Here is a 14052-nt window from a genome sequence, read left to right as displayed (position 1 = left end):
TCACAAATCGCCTCCTGTCCAGGAAAGCCAGTCAGAGAGGCTGCAGGCGGCCGGCGCTGATTCCGCCGGGCCGAAAACGGTGCCCAGCCTTCTCTTCGCAGAGCTCTGGGACCCCTCAGCGGCCTGGATGCAGGCCAACTACGATCTGCTGTCCGCTTTTGAGGCCATGACCTCCCAGGCAGAGCCAGAAGCACTCTCCGCGCCAACGTTCCAGGAGGAAGCCGCTTTCCCTGGACGCAGAGTGAATGCTAGGCTGCAGGTGTACTCGGGCTCCAGGCCTGCCTGCCAGCTCCAGGTGCTGACGCTGCGCCAGCAGTGCCTCCCGGTGCTTAGAAACAATCCGGACGCCCTCGGCGACGTGGGAGGGGTCGCCTACTCGGTTCTTGAACCCGTTCCGGAAGGGTGGACGCCTGATCAGCTGTATCGCACAGAGAAAGACAACCACGCACTCGCTCGAGAGACAGATGAATTATGGAGGATTCATTGTCTCCAGGACTTCAAGGGAGAAAAGCCGCAGGAGCACGAGTCTTGGCGGGAGCTGTACCTGCGGCTTCGCGACGCCCGAGAGCAGCGGCTGCGAGTAGTGACCACGAAAATCCGATCTGCACTTGAAAACAAACCCAGCGGCCGACAGACAAAGATGATCTGTTTCAACTCTGTGGCCAAGACGCCTTATGATGCTTCCAGGAGGGAAGAGAAGTCTGCAGGAGCCGCTGACCCCGGAAACGGGGAGATCAAGCCAGCCCCCCAGCCCGCAGGAAGCAGCCAGCCTGCCTCCGGCCTCGGGGACGGCGGCGGCGGCGGCGGCGGCGGCGGCGGCAGCAGCAGCAGCAGCAGCAGCAGCAGCAACGTCCTTCACGGGCTCCCTGAGAAGCGGGCCAACCCCTGCCTGAGCAGCAGCAATGAGCACGCGGCGCCCGCGGCCAAGACCCGGAAACAGGCTGCCAAGAAAGTGGCCCCGCTGATGGCCAAGGCAGTTCGAGACTACAAGAGAAGATTCTCCCGACGATAAACTCAGGACTTGCCTGACACATAAAATCTGGGGGGAGGAGGACCAATGCAAAGTCAACGCGGGTTGGGGAACGAAACTTCCAATGGACACCAGGACCCTTGGCTGGGTGCAAAGTTGAGCCTCTGAATTCTGCAGGTGTCAAGCGCTGGCCCTGTGATTTTTGCCTCCCACACCCGGCCACTGCCTCCCTGCTTGGAGGACACCTCAGAATTCAGAAGATATTATGAACGCGTTCGGATCAACTCTGCTTTGGTGGTTCACCGACCGTTTTTTAAACAACGCCCTAGTTGCCATCATAAATCAGGTACGAGATGTGAGAGTCCCTTTTGCCGTTTGTTCTCTCTTCTGAAATCATGGAGCACACAGGGACTTCTTAGACACAAACTCTCAATCCATCAGTTGACACTGATAACTCCGACTACGCAAAATGTCTTGTTACTGTTGTTGTTTTCTTTTAGATAAAAGGCCGGGCATGATCCTCTAATCGTGAGCCATCCTCCTCCGGGAGGCCGAGGAAAGCAGATCGCTTGAGCCCAGGAGGTGGGGACCAGGCTGGGCCAAACGGAGAAGCCCCGTCTCCACAAAAGATACCAAAATTAGCCCGGCGTGGTGGCACGGCCCCTGTGGTCCCAGCTCCTTAAAGGGCTGAGGTGGCAGGATCGCCTGAGCTGGGCAAGCGGAGGTTGCGGTGACCCTTCCTCATTCCACTGCACTCCAGCCTGGATGACACAACCAGAGCACACCTCAAAGAAAACTGCTGTTTGTTTGAAGAAAGGAACTCTTGGCTTTCATACATAAATGCTAACAACTGGTACGTTCCTTAAGTCAAAACACTTTTACTAGAGTCATTCCCAATCTTTTCACCCAGAACCCCTGTGAAAGAATGGCGACACCTTAATCAGCTTATTTAGGTTCTCGATCAGGAAGTCTAAACCTGCCAACCAGAGTTTCTAATTCCCATGAGATGACCGGGTTAACTACCTTGACTTCACCTCCTACCAGCTCCTGCAAGCTTTGGTGAACGTTTGCCTTCTAACTCAGGGCATTTGTTGGCTTCACGCGGGCTGGTAGTCACAGGTCCGTGTGCCAGATACGACACACACACATACACACAAACAAAGACACACACACAAACGCACACACACACGCGCGCGCACACACACAAACACGCACGCGCACACACACCACCCCCCCCCCCCCATTAAGTAAACCTCGTTCTTAGGCGTTACCGACAGTGAGGGGTAGAGAGAGAAATACAAAGACATAAGCCGCAAGGCAAAACCGAGCAAGGGCAGCAGAAGAGATCAAAGTCCTGTACCCTGGGCTGTCAGCAGCATGGGGGCTGGGAAGCTCCTGGAAGCAGGCACCTGAGTGGATGCCGGTGCACGTCAAAGGAGGCCTTCAAGCCTGAAGAACACGGAAGGAGCCAGAAACGGGGTGCCACAGAGATGCTACCCTTAAGGAAGACAGAAAAGCATCCGTTCCGGGGAAGGGGACATAATCCAGTCAGCGACCGCGTAAAACTCAGACATGTCCGGGCACGGTGACTCGCGCCTGTATTCCCGTGGCTTTGGGAGGTCGAGGCCGGCGGACCACCTGAGGTCAGGAGTTGCAGACCAGCCTGACCAACCTGAGGAAATCCCGTCTCTTCTAAAAAGACGAAACTCGGTTGGGCTTGCTGGCGAGCGCCTGTAATCCCAGCTACTCAGGGGGCTGAGACAGGAGAATCGCTTGAACCCGGGAGGCGGGGTTTGCGGTGAGCCCAGATCCCACCACTGCGCTCCAGGCTGGACAACAGAAGCCAAACTCCGTCTCAAAATTGAAAAACAAAACCTCAGAAAACCTTCCCCAGCAAGGGCCAGAGACAACGCCCGTCCCTATTTCTTGACAGCAATTCAAGAGAGAATCTCAGGTGGCCTGCAAAACTCACAAGAGAGCAGAATATCCTCCCCAAGGCAGAGAAGCCACACGCTCTCTCTGGAGGAGGTGGAGTGGCCACCGATCACCCTGCAGCCCCTCCCCACTCCCAGCCAGAAACCCCAGTCCCTCGGAACCAAATTGTTTTCCACTGGCAACAACCTTCCTTCCTGGAAAATCGTTTCCCCTGCCGAAATGGAGAACAAGCACGAAACAAGCAAACACAACTCAAAACACAAACACAAGGAAGCAATCCGAGCAAGCTCTAGCTCCTCATAGCTCATCGATGCCCCCACTGGCGTGCTACTGAAAACAGCGGCTGCACCCGTTAAACTCATTCATTACTGGAGAACGAGACAGACCTCAGCAGATCCCTGCTCCCACTGCGACACACCCGCTCCAAAAGACAGAAAGGAAACAACCCCCACACAACACATAAACCTGCCCCAGAATAGAATTCAGCATCAACCTAAGGATCCTGCTGTAACATTGCTACACTGACCCAGGACAGCTCAATTCTCTTCCCACCTATTTACAAAACAATCCTCATTCTGGGAGCTCCGGAAGCATGGCCAGTATTGCACTAGGATCCTCTTCGTGAGGTAGCCGGAAGTCTGGAAACACAGCAAATTTACCTATTTCTCTACACAACACGGAGGGTAATTCTCAGAAAAGGCTTAACACCCGAATCCTCATACTTCAAATGGTTGTGTTTTCCCCATTCGGACTGAAAGGTGAGAGTGGAACTCGGCTGCCCAAACCGTGGCGCCGATATCAGCTGCAGGCCAGAGCAAGCCTTTCCGAGGAGATTTTAAACAACCGGTGGGAGCAAGATCCTGAAGCATTTCTTCCAAGATTGGCAGCAGGAGATGAAACCTGGCTCTACCCGGCAGGATCCTGAAGACCAAGCACGAAGCCGTGGCTAGCAAGAGGTGGCAGTGCTCCAGCCGAAGCCACAGAGGAGCAGTCAAGAGCGGAGGTCATGGCCACCGTTTGGGGGGGGATGCCAGAGGGATTCTCCTCGTTGGCTTTCTGGAGGGCCAAACCCTGATCACATCTGCTCACTGGCAGAGCCTTTTCAGAGAGTTAGCCAAAGCTGGAGCGGAGAAGGTCCCCACCAGAGAGTTCTTCTCCACCACGACAACGTTCCTGCTCATGCCTTTCTTCCAACGAGGGCAGCTGGGCAAGACTTGCCATGGGAAATCACGAGGCGTCCACCTTACCGTCCTGATTTGGCGCCTGCTGACTTCTTTTCGTTTCCTTGTCTTAGAAAACCTGTAAAGGGCACCCAGTTTTCTTCAGTTAACAACGGAAGAAAGATTGCATGGAAACAGTTACATTCCCAGGACCCTGGGGGGCTTTAGGGATGGGCTGGACGGCGGGGAGGAGACACTGCTTCCAGAAGGGTCTCGAAGTTGATGGAGACGGGGTCGAGAAGTAAAATACACCTTTTTCATTTTTCTCCCTTAATCCCACTTTTCTACGAATGTTTCCAAGTCCCCTCACACGACGGCAATCCCAGGTAAAGAGTTGTCCTCCTCTGTTGGTTCTCCTTCCTACGATTTTGTCTTGCGGTGTTGTTATTTTCGCTTTTACTCCCAAGGGGATTCTGTCTGTGTCTTTGGGAATCCACAGATGCGGGGGCTGGGAACAAGGAGGGCCAACGGTAGAACTCAGTGGGGTGTGTCCAGGCTGCAATTAACCTAATGAACCTGCCGGGCACAGCAGTCCACCTGGCGTGGACCGTCCCGATTGGCTGCGTTGGGCTGACGGAATGAATTCGTATTGGGGCGGGGCTGCCCAAGGCCCAAGGGGGTCAGGGCTTGAGTCCTGGGTGGGCCCGGGGCTGGCTATATAAGGCCGGGCTCTGGCAGCCCAGCTGCATTCCGCCTCGGACGGCGCAGCGCAGAGGTCACTCCAGGCTGCGGCTCCACATCCCGAGGGACAGAAGCGGGCCTGCTCAGCTGTCTGCAAGGACCGGCGTTCCAGACCAAGTGGCCCGCTGCTCCGAGGACCCAGCTCGCTCCAGGTTGTGGGGACTCCACGCCCCGAGGCCTGCGGTCCGCGAGGACCAGCGCCCCGGAACCAGTGGCCCACTGCTCCGAGGACCGAGCTCGCGCCAGGCTGTGACTCCACATCCCGAGGTCGCTGCCTGGCGACCGGGCAGCGAGGACCGGCCACCCCAGACTTCGTGTCCCGCCGCCCCGAGGACAGAGCCGCGAACGCGAGGACAGCGACGCCTGCACAGCTCTGCTGAGATGGCGGCAGGCTCCACTACGCTGCGCGCAGTGCAGAAGCTGCAGGTGCGTCTGGCCACGAAGACGAACCCCAAAAAGCTGGAGAAATATTTGCAGAAACTCTCCGCCCTGCCCATGACGGCAGACATCCTGGCGGAGACTGGAATCAGAAAGACGGTGAAGCGCCTGCGGAAGCACCAGCACGTGGGCGACTTTGCCAGAGACTTAGCGGCCCGGTGGAAGAAGCTGGTGCTTGTGGACCGAAACACCGGGCCTGACCCACAGGACGCTGAGGACAGCGCTTCCCGACAGCGCCTCGGGGAGGCTCTCCAGGACCAGGAAAAGGCCTGGGGCTTCCCAGAAAACGCGACGGCCCCCAGGAGCCCATCTCACAGCCCTCAGCACGGACGGACAGCACGCAGAACACCTCCGGGACAACAGAGACCTCACCCGAGGTCTCCCAGTCGCGAGCCCAGAGCCGAGAGACAGCGCCCCAGAATGGCCCCAGCTGATTCCGGCCCCCGTCGGGACCCTCCAACGCGCACCGCTCCCCTCCCGACGCCCGAGGGCCCTGAGCCCGCTGTGCCCGGGAAGCAACCCGGAAGAGGCCACGCTCACGCCGCTCAGGGCGGGCCTCTGCCGGGTCCGGGCTGCCAGGGCCAACCTCAGGGGGAAGCGGTGGCGAGCCACAGCAAGGGGCGCAAATCGTCCCGCTGGGCTTCGGCTCACAAATCGCCTCCTGTCCAGGAAAGCCAGTCAGAGAGGCTGCAGGCGGCCGGCGCTGATTCCGCCGGGCCGAAAACGGTGCCCAGCCTTCTCTTCGCAGAGCTCTGGGACCCCTCAGCGGCCTGGATGCAGGCCAACTACGATCTGCTGTCCGCTTTTGAGGCCATGACCTCCCAGGCAGAGCCAGAAACTCTCTCCGCGCCAACGTTCCAGGAGGAAGCCGCTTTCCCTGGACGCAGAGTGAATGCTAGGCTGCAGGTGTACTCGGGCTCCAGGCCTGCCTGCCAGCTCCAGGTGCTGACGCTGCGCCAGCAGTGCCTCCCGGTGCTTAGAAACAATCCGGACGCCCTCGGCGACGTGGGAGGGGTCGCCTACTCGGTTCTTGAACCCGTTCCGGAAGGGTGGACGCCTGATCAGCTGTATCGCACAGAGAAAGACAACCACGCACTCGCTCGAGAGACAGATGAATTATGGAGGATTCATTGTCTCCAGGACTTCAAGGGAGAAAAGCCGCAGGAGCACGAGTCTTGGCGGGAGCTGTACCTGCGGCTTCGCGACGCCCGAGAGCAGCGGCTGCGAGTAGTGACCACGAAAATCCGATCTGCACTTGAAAACAAACCCAGCGGCCGACAGACAAAGATGATCTGTTTCAACTCTGTGGCCAAGACGCCTTATGATGCTTCCAGGAGGGAAGAGAAGTCTGCAGGAGCCGCTGACCCCGGAAACGGGGAGATCAAGCCAGCCCCCCAGCCCGCAGGAAGCAGCCAGCCTGCCTCCGGCCTCGGGGACGGCGGCGGCGGCGGCGGCGGCGGCGGCGGCAGCAGCAGCAGCAGCAGCAGCAGCAGCAACGTCCTTCACGGGCTCCCTGAGAAGCGGGCCAACCCCTGCCTGAGCAGCAGCAATGAGCACGCGGCGCCCGCGGCCAAGACCCGGAAACAGGCTGCCAAGAAAGTGGCCCCGCTGATGGCCAAGGCAGTTCGAGACTACAAGAGAAGATTCTCCCGACGATAAACTCAGGACTTGCCTGACACATAAAATCTGGGGGGAGGAGGACCAATGCAAAGTCAACGCGGGTTGGGGAACGAAACTTCCAATGGACACCAGGACCCTTGGCTGGGTGCAAAGTTGAGCCTCTGAATTCTGCAGGTGTCAAGCGCTGGCCCTGTGATTTTTGCCTCCCACACCCGGCCACTGCCTCCCTGCTTGGAGGACACCTCAGAATTCAGAAGATATTATGAACGCGTTCGGATCAACTCTGCTTTGGTGGTTCACCGACCGTTTTTTAAACAACGCCCTAGTTGCCATCATAAATCAGGTACGAGATGTGAGAGTCCCTTTTGCCGTTTGTTCTCTCTTCTGAAATCATGGAGCACACAGGGACTTCTTAGACACAAACTCTCAATCCATCAGTTGACACTGATAACTCCGACTACGCAAAATGTCTTGTTACTGTTGTTGTTTTCTTTTAGATAAAAGGCCGGGCATGATCCTCTAATCGTGAGCCATCCTCCTCCGGGAGGCCGAGGAAAGCAGATCGCTTGAGCCCAGGAGGTGGGGACCAGGCTGGGCCAAACGGAGAAGCCCCGTCTCCACAAAAGATACCAAAATTAGCCCGGCGTGGTGGCACGGCCCCTGTGGTCCCAGCTCCTTAAAGGGCTGAGGTGGCAGGATCGCCTGAGCTGGGCAAGCGGAGGTTGCGGTGACCCTTCCTCATTCCACTGCACTCCAGCCTGGATGACACAACCAGAGCACACCTCAAAGAAAACTGCTGTTTGTTTGAAGAAAGGAACTCTTGGCTTTCATACATAAATGCTAACAACTGGTACGTTCCTTAAGTCAAAACACTTTTACTAGAGTCATTCCCAATCTTTTCACCCAGAACCCCTGTGAAAGAATGGCGACACCTTAATCAGCTTATTTAGGTTCTCGATCAGGAAGTCTAAACCTGCCAACCAGAGTTTCTAATTCCCATGAGATGACCGGGTTAACTACCTTGACTTCACCTCCTACCAGCTCCTGCAAGCTTTGGTGAACGTTTGCCTTCTAACTCAGGGCATTTGTTGGCTTCACGCGGGCTGGTAGTCACAGGTCCGTGTGCCAGATACGACACACACACATACACACAAACAAAGACACACACACAAACGCACACACACACGCGCGCGCACACACACAAACACGCACGCGCACACACACCACCCCCCCCCCCCCCATTAAGTAAACCTCGTTCTTAGGCGTTACCGACAGTGAGGGGTAGAGAGAGAAATACAAAGACATAAGCCGCAAGGCAAAACCGAGCAAGGGCAGCAGAAGAGATCAAAGTCCTGTACCCTGGGCTGTCAGCAGCATGGGGGCTGGGAAGCTCCTGGAAGCAGGCACCTGAGTGGATGCCGGTGCACGTCAAAGGAGGCCTTCAAGCCTGAAGAACACGGAAGGAGCCAGAAACGGGGTGCCACAGAGATGCCACCCTTAAGGAAGACAGAAAAGCATCCGTTCCGGGGAAGGGGACATAATCCAGTCAGCGACCGCGTAAAACTCAGACATGTCCGGGCACGGTGACTCGCGCCTGTATTCCCGTGGCTTTGGGAGGTCGAGGCCGGCGGACCACCTGAGGTCAGGAGTTGCAGACCAGCCTGACCAACCTGAGGAAATCCCGTCTCTTCTAAAAAGACGAAACTCGGTTGGGCTTGCTGGCGAGCGCCTGTAATCCCAGCTACTCAGGGGGCTGAGACAGGAGAATCGCTTGAACCCGGGAGGCGGGGTTTGCGGTGAGCCCAGATCCCACCACTGCGCTCCAGGCTGGACAACAGAAGCCAAACTCCGTCTCAAAATTGAAAAACAAAACCTCAGAAAACCTTCCCCAGCAAGGGCCAGAGACAACGCCCGTCCCTATTTCTTGACAGCAATTCAAGAGAGAATCTCAGGTGGCCTGCAAAACTCACAAGAGAGCAGAATATCCTCCCCAAGGCAGAGAAGCCACACGCTCTCTCTGGAGGAGGTGGAGTGGCCACCGATCACCCTGCAGCCCCTCCCCACTCCCAGCCAGAAACCCCAGTCCCTCGGAACCAAATTGTTTTCCACTGGCAACAACCTTCCTTCCTGGAAAATCGTTTCCCCTGCCGAAATGGAGAACAAGCACGAAACAAGCAAACACAACTCAAAACACAAACACAAGGAAGCAATCCGAGCAAGCTCTAGCTCCTCATAGCTCATCGATGCCCCCACTGGCGTGCTACTGAAAACAGCGGCTGCACCCGTTAAACTCATTCATTACTGGAGAACGAGACAGACCTCAGCAGATCCCTGCTCCCACTGCGACACACCCGCTCCAAAAGACAGAAAGGAAACAACCCCCACACAACACATAAACCTGCCCCAGAATAGAATTCAGCATCAACCTAAGGATCCTGCTGTAACATTGCTACACTGACCCAGGACAGCTCAATTCTCTTCCCACCTATTTACAAAACAATCCTCATTCTGGGAGCTCCGGAAGCATGGCCAGTATTGCACTAGGATCCTCTTCGTGAGGTAGCCGGAAGTCTGGAAACACAGCAAATTTACCTATTTCTCTACACAACACGGAGGGTAATTCTCAGAAAAGGCTTAACACCCGAATCCTCATACTTCAAATGGTTGTGTTTTCCCCATTCGGACTGAAAGGTGAGAGTGGAACTCGGCTGCCCAAACCGTGGCGCCGATATCAGCTGCAGGCCAGAGCAAGCCTTTCCGAGGAGATTTTAAACAACCGGTGGGAGCAAGATCCTGAAGCATTTCTTCCAAGATTGGCAGCAGGAGATGAAACCTGGCTCTACCCGGCAGGATCCTGAAGACCAAGCACGAAGCCGTGGCTAGCAAGAGGTGGCAGTGCTCCAGCCGAAGCCACAGAGGAGCAGTCAAGAGCGGAGGTCATGGCCACCGTTTGGGGGGGGATGCCAGAGGGATTCTCCTCGTTGGCTTTCTGGAGGGCCAAACCCTGATCACATCTGCTCACTGGCAGAGCCTTTTCAGAGAGTTAGCCAAAGCTGGAGCGGAGAAGGTCCCCACCAGAGAGTTCTTCTCCACCACGACAACGTTCCTGCTCATGCCTTTCTTCCAACGAGGGCAGCTGGGCAAGACTTGCCATGGGAAATCACGAGGCGTCCACCTTACCGTCCTGATTTGGCGCCTGCTGACTTCTTTTCGTTTCCTTGTCTTAGAAAACCTGTAAAGGGCACCCAGTTTTCTTCAGTTAACAACGGAAGAAAGATTGCATGGAAACAGTTACATTCCCAGGACCCTGGGGGGCTTTAGGGATGGGCTGGACGGCGGGGAGGAGACACTGCTTCCAGAAGGGTCTCGAAGTTGATGGAGACGGGGTCGAGAAGTAAAATACACCTTTTTCATTTTTCTCCCTTAATCCCACTTTTCTACGAATGTTTCCAAGTCCCCTCACACGACGGCAATCCCAGGTAAAGAGTTGTCCTCCTCTGTTGGTTCTCCTTCCTACGATTTTGTCTTGCGGTGTTGTTATTTTCGCTTTTACTCCCAAGGGGATTCTGTCTGTGTCTTTGGGAATCCACAGATGCGGGGGCTGGGAACAAGGAGGGCCAACGGTAGAACTCAGTGGGGTGTGTCCAGGCTGCAATTAACCTAATGAACCTGCCGGGCACAGCAGTCCACCTGGCGTGGACCGTCCCGATTGGCTGCGTTGGGCTGACGGAATGAATTCGTATTGGGGCGGGGCTGCCCAAGGCCCAAGGGGGTCAGGGCTTGAGTCCTGGGTGGGCCCGGGGCTGGCTATATAAGGCCGGGCTCTGGCAGCCCAGCTGCATTCCGCCTCGGACGGCGCAGCGCAGAGGTCACTCCAGGCTGCGGCTCCACATCCCGAGGGACAGAAGCGGGCCTGCTCAGCTGTCTGCAAGGACCGGCGTTCCAGACCAAGTGGCCCGCTGCTCCGAGGACCCAGCTCGCTCCAGGTTGTGGGGACTCCACGCCCCGAGGCCTGCGGTCCGCGAGGACCAGCGCCCCGGAACCAGTGGCCCACTGCTCCGAGGACCGAGCTCGCGCCAGGCTGTGACTCCACATCCCGAGGTCGCTGCCTGGCGACCGGGCAGCGAGGACCGGCCACCCCAGACTTCGTGTCCCGCCGCCCCGAGGACAGAGCCGCGAACGCGAGGACAGCGACGCCTGCACAGCTCTGCTGAGATGGCGGCAGGCTCCACTACGCTGCGCGCAGTGCAGAAGCTGCAGGTGCGTCTGGCCACGAAGACGAACCCCAAAAAGCTGGAGAAATATTTGCAGAAACTCTCCGCCCTGCCCATGACGGCAGACATCCTGGCGGAGACTGGAATCAGAAAGACGGTGAAGCGCCTGCGGAAGCACCAGCACGTGGGCGACTTTGCCAGAGACTTAGCGGCCCGGTGGAAGAAGCTGGTGCTTGTGGACCGAAACACCGGGCCTGACCCACAGGACGCTGAGGACAGCGCTTCCCGACAGCGCCTCGGGGAGGCTCTCCAGGACCAGGAAAAGGCCTGGGGCTTCCCAGAAAACGCGACGGCCCCCAGGAGCCCATCTCACAGCCCTCAGCACGGACGGACAGCACGCAGAACACCTCCGGGACAACAGAGACCTCACCCGAGGTCTCCCAGTCGCGAGCCCAGAGCCGAGAGAAAGCGCCCCAGAATGGCCCCAGCTGATTCCGGCCCCCGTCGGGACCCTCCAACGCGCACCGCTCCCCTCCCGACGCCCGAGGGCCCTGAGCCCGCTGTGCCCGGGAAGCAACCCGGAAGAGGCCACGCTCACGCCGCTCAGGGCGGGCCTCTGCCGGGTCCGGGCTGCCAGGGCCAACCTCAGGGGGAAGCGGTGGCGAGCCACAGCAAGGGGCGCAAATCGTCCCGCTGGGCTTCGGCTCACAAATCGCCTCCTGTCCAGGAAAGCCAGTCAGAGAGGCTGCAGGCGGCCGGCGCTGATTCCGCCGGGCCGAAAACGGTGCCCAGCCTTCTCTTCGCAGAGCTCTGGGACCCCTCAGCGGCCTGGATGCAGGCCAACTACGATCTGCTGTCCGCTTTTGAGGCCATGACCTCCCAGGCAGAGCCAGAAGCACTCTCCGCGCCAACGTTCCAGGAGGAAGCCGCTTTCCCTGGACGCAGAGTGAATGCTAGGCTGCAGGTGTACTCGGGCTCCAGGCCTGCCTGCCAGCTCCAGGTGCTGACGCTGCGCCAGCAGTGCCTCCCGGTGCTTAGAAACAATCCGGACGCCCTCGGCGACGTGGGAGGGGTCGCCTACTCGGTTCTTGAACCCGTTCCGGAAGGGTGGACGCCTGATCAGCTGTATCGCACAGAGAAAGACAACCACGCACTCGCTCGAGAGACAGATGAATTATGGAGGATTCATTGTCTCCAGGACTTCAAGGGAGAAAAGCCGCAGGAGCACGAGTCTTGGCGGGAGCTGTACCTGCGGCTTCGCGACGCCCGAGAGCAGCGGCTGCGAGTAGTGACCACGAAAATCCGATCTGCACTTGAAAACAAACCCAGCGGCCGACAGACAAAGATGATCTGTTTCAACTCTGTGGCCAAGACGCCTTATGATGCTTCCAGGAGGGAAGAGAAGTCTGCAGGAGCCGCTGACCCCGGAAACGGGGAGATCAAGCCAGCCCCCCAGCCCGCAGGAAGCAGCCAGCCTGCCTCCGGCCTCGGGGACGGCGGCGGCGGCGGCGGCGGCGGCGGCGGCAGCAGCAGCAGCAGCAGCAGCAGCAGCAACGTCCTTCACGGGCTCCCTGAGAAGCGGGCCAACCCCTGCCTGAGCAGCAGCAATGAGCACGCGGCGCCCGCGGCCAAGACCCGGAAACAGGCTGCCAAGAAAGTGGCCCCGCTGATGGCCAAGGCAGTTCGAGACTACAAGAGAAGATTCTCCCGACGATAAACTCAGGACTTGCCTGACACATAAAATCTGGGGGGAGGAGGACCAATGCAAAGTCAACGCGGGTTGGGGAACGAAACTTCCAATGGACACCAGGACCCTTGGCTGGGTGCAAAGTTGAGCCTCTGAATTCTGCAGGTGTCAAGCGCTGGCCCTGTGATTTTTGCCTCCCACACCCGGCCACTGCCTCCCTGCTTGGAGGACACCTCAGAATTCAGAAGATATTATGAACGCGTTCGGATCAACTCTGCTTTGGTGGTTCACCGACCGTTTTTTAAACAACGCCCTAGTTGCCATCATAAATCAGGTACGAGATGTGAGAGTCCCTTTTGCCGTTTGTTCTCTCTTCTGAAATCATGGAGCACACAGGGACTTCTTAGACACAAACTCTCAATCCATCAGTTGACACTGATAACTCCGACTACGCAAAATGTCTTGTTACTGTTGTTGTTTTCTTTTAGATAAAAGGCCGGGCATGATCCTCTAATCGTGAGCCATCCTCCTCCGGGAGGCCGAGGAAAGCAGATCGCTTGAGCCCAGGAGGTGGGGACCAGGCTGGGCCAAACGGAGAAGCCCCGTCTCCACAAAAGATACCAAAATTAGCCCGGCGTGGTGGCACGGCCCCTGTGGTCCCAGCTCCTTAAAGGGCTGAGGTGGCAGGATCGCCTGAGCTGGGCAAGCGGAGGTTGCGGTGACCCTTCCTCATTCCACTGCACTCCAGCCTGGATGACACAACCAGAGCACACCTCAAAGAAAACTGCTGTTTGTTTGAAGAAAGGAACTCTTGGCTTTCATACATAAATGCTAACAACTGGTACGTTCCTTAAGTCAAAACACTTTTACTAGAGTCATTCCCAATCTTTTCACCCAGAACCCCTGTGAAAGAATGGCGACACCTTAATCAGCTTATTTAGGTTCTCGATCAGGAAGTCTAAACCTGCCAACCAGAGTTTCTAATTCCCATGAGATGACCGGGTTAACTACCTTGACTTCACCTCCTACCAGCTCCTGCAAGCTTTGGTGAACGTTTGCCTTCTAACTCAGGGCATTTGTTGGCTTCACGCGGGCTGGTAGTCACAGGTCCGTGTGCCAGATACGACACACACACATACACACAAACAAAGACACACACACAAACGCACACACACACGCGCGCGCACACACACAAACACGCACGCGCACACACACCACCCCCCCCCCCCCATTAAGTAAACCTCGTTCTTAGGCGTTACCGACAGTGAGGGGTAGAGAGAGAAATAC

The 14052-nt window shown here is 57.3% G+C and overlaps 2 protein-coding genes across 6 annotated transcripts in view; one reads left to right on the top strand and one right to left on the bottom strand.

Annotated features, from left to right (window-relative positions):
- KATNAL2 (katanin catalytic subunit A1 like 2) overlaps positions 1-14052 on the bottom strand; it is a 495511-nt gene that overhangs the window by 269993 nt on the left and 211466 nt on the right. The window lies entirely within an intron of this gene.
- On the top strand, positions 11080-12795 carry LOC129051575 (elongin-A3-like). Its single transcript, XM_063717019.1, has 2 exons — positions 11080-12601; positions 12677-12795. The coding sequence occupies exons 1-2, from the start codon at positions 11080-11082 to the stop codon at positions 12793-12795; spliced, it is 1641 nt and encodes a 546-aa protein (XP_063573089.1).

The sequence above is a fragment of the Pongo abelii genome, chromosome 17 (assembly GCF_028885655.2).
Source record: "Pongo abelii isolate AG06213 chromosome 17, NHGRI_mPonAbe1-v2.0_pri, whole genome shotgun sequence".
NCBI classification, from domain to species: domain Eukaryota; kingdom Metazoa; phylum Chordata; class Mammalia; order Primates; family Hominidae; genus Pongo; species Pongo abelii.
Note: the sequence above shows the minus strand (reverse complement) of the source record. Positions and strands in the feature narration are given on the sequence as shown.

Excerpts from the sequence above, each read along its gene's own strand:
- LOC129051575 (XM_063717019.1), top strand. The coding sequence starts at position 11,080 with ATGGCGGCAGGCTCCACTACGCTGCGCGCAGTGCAGAAGCTGCAGGTG. Across the intron at positions 12,602-12,676 it reads CGGCGGCGGCGGCGGCGGCG|GCAGCAGCAATGAGCACGCG; the intron begins GCAGCAGCAGCA and ends ACCCCTGCCTGA.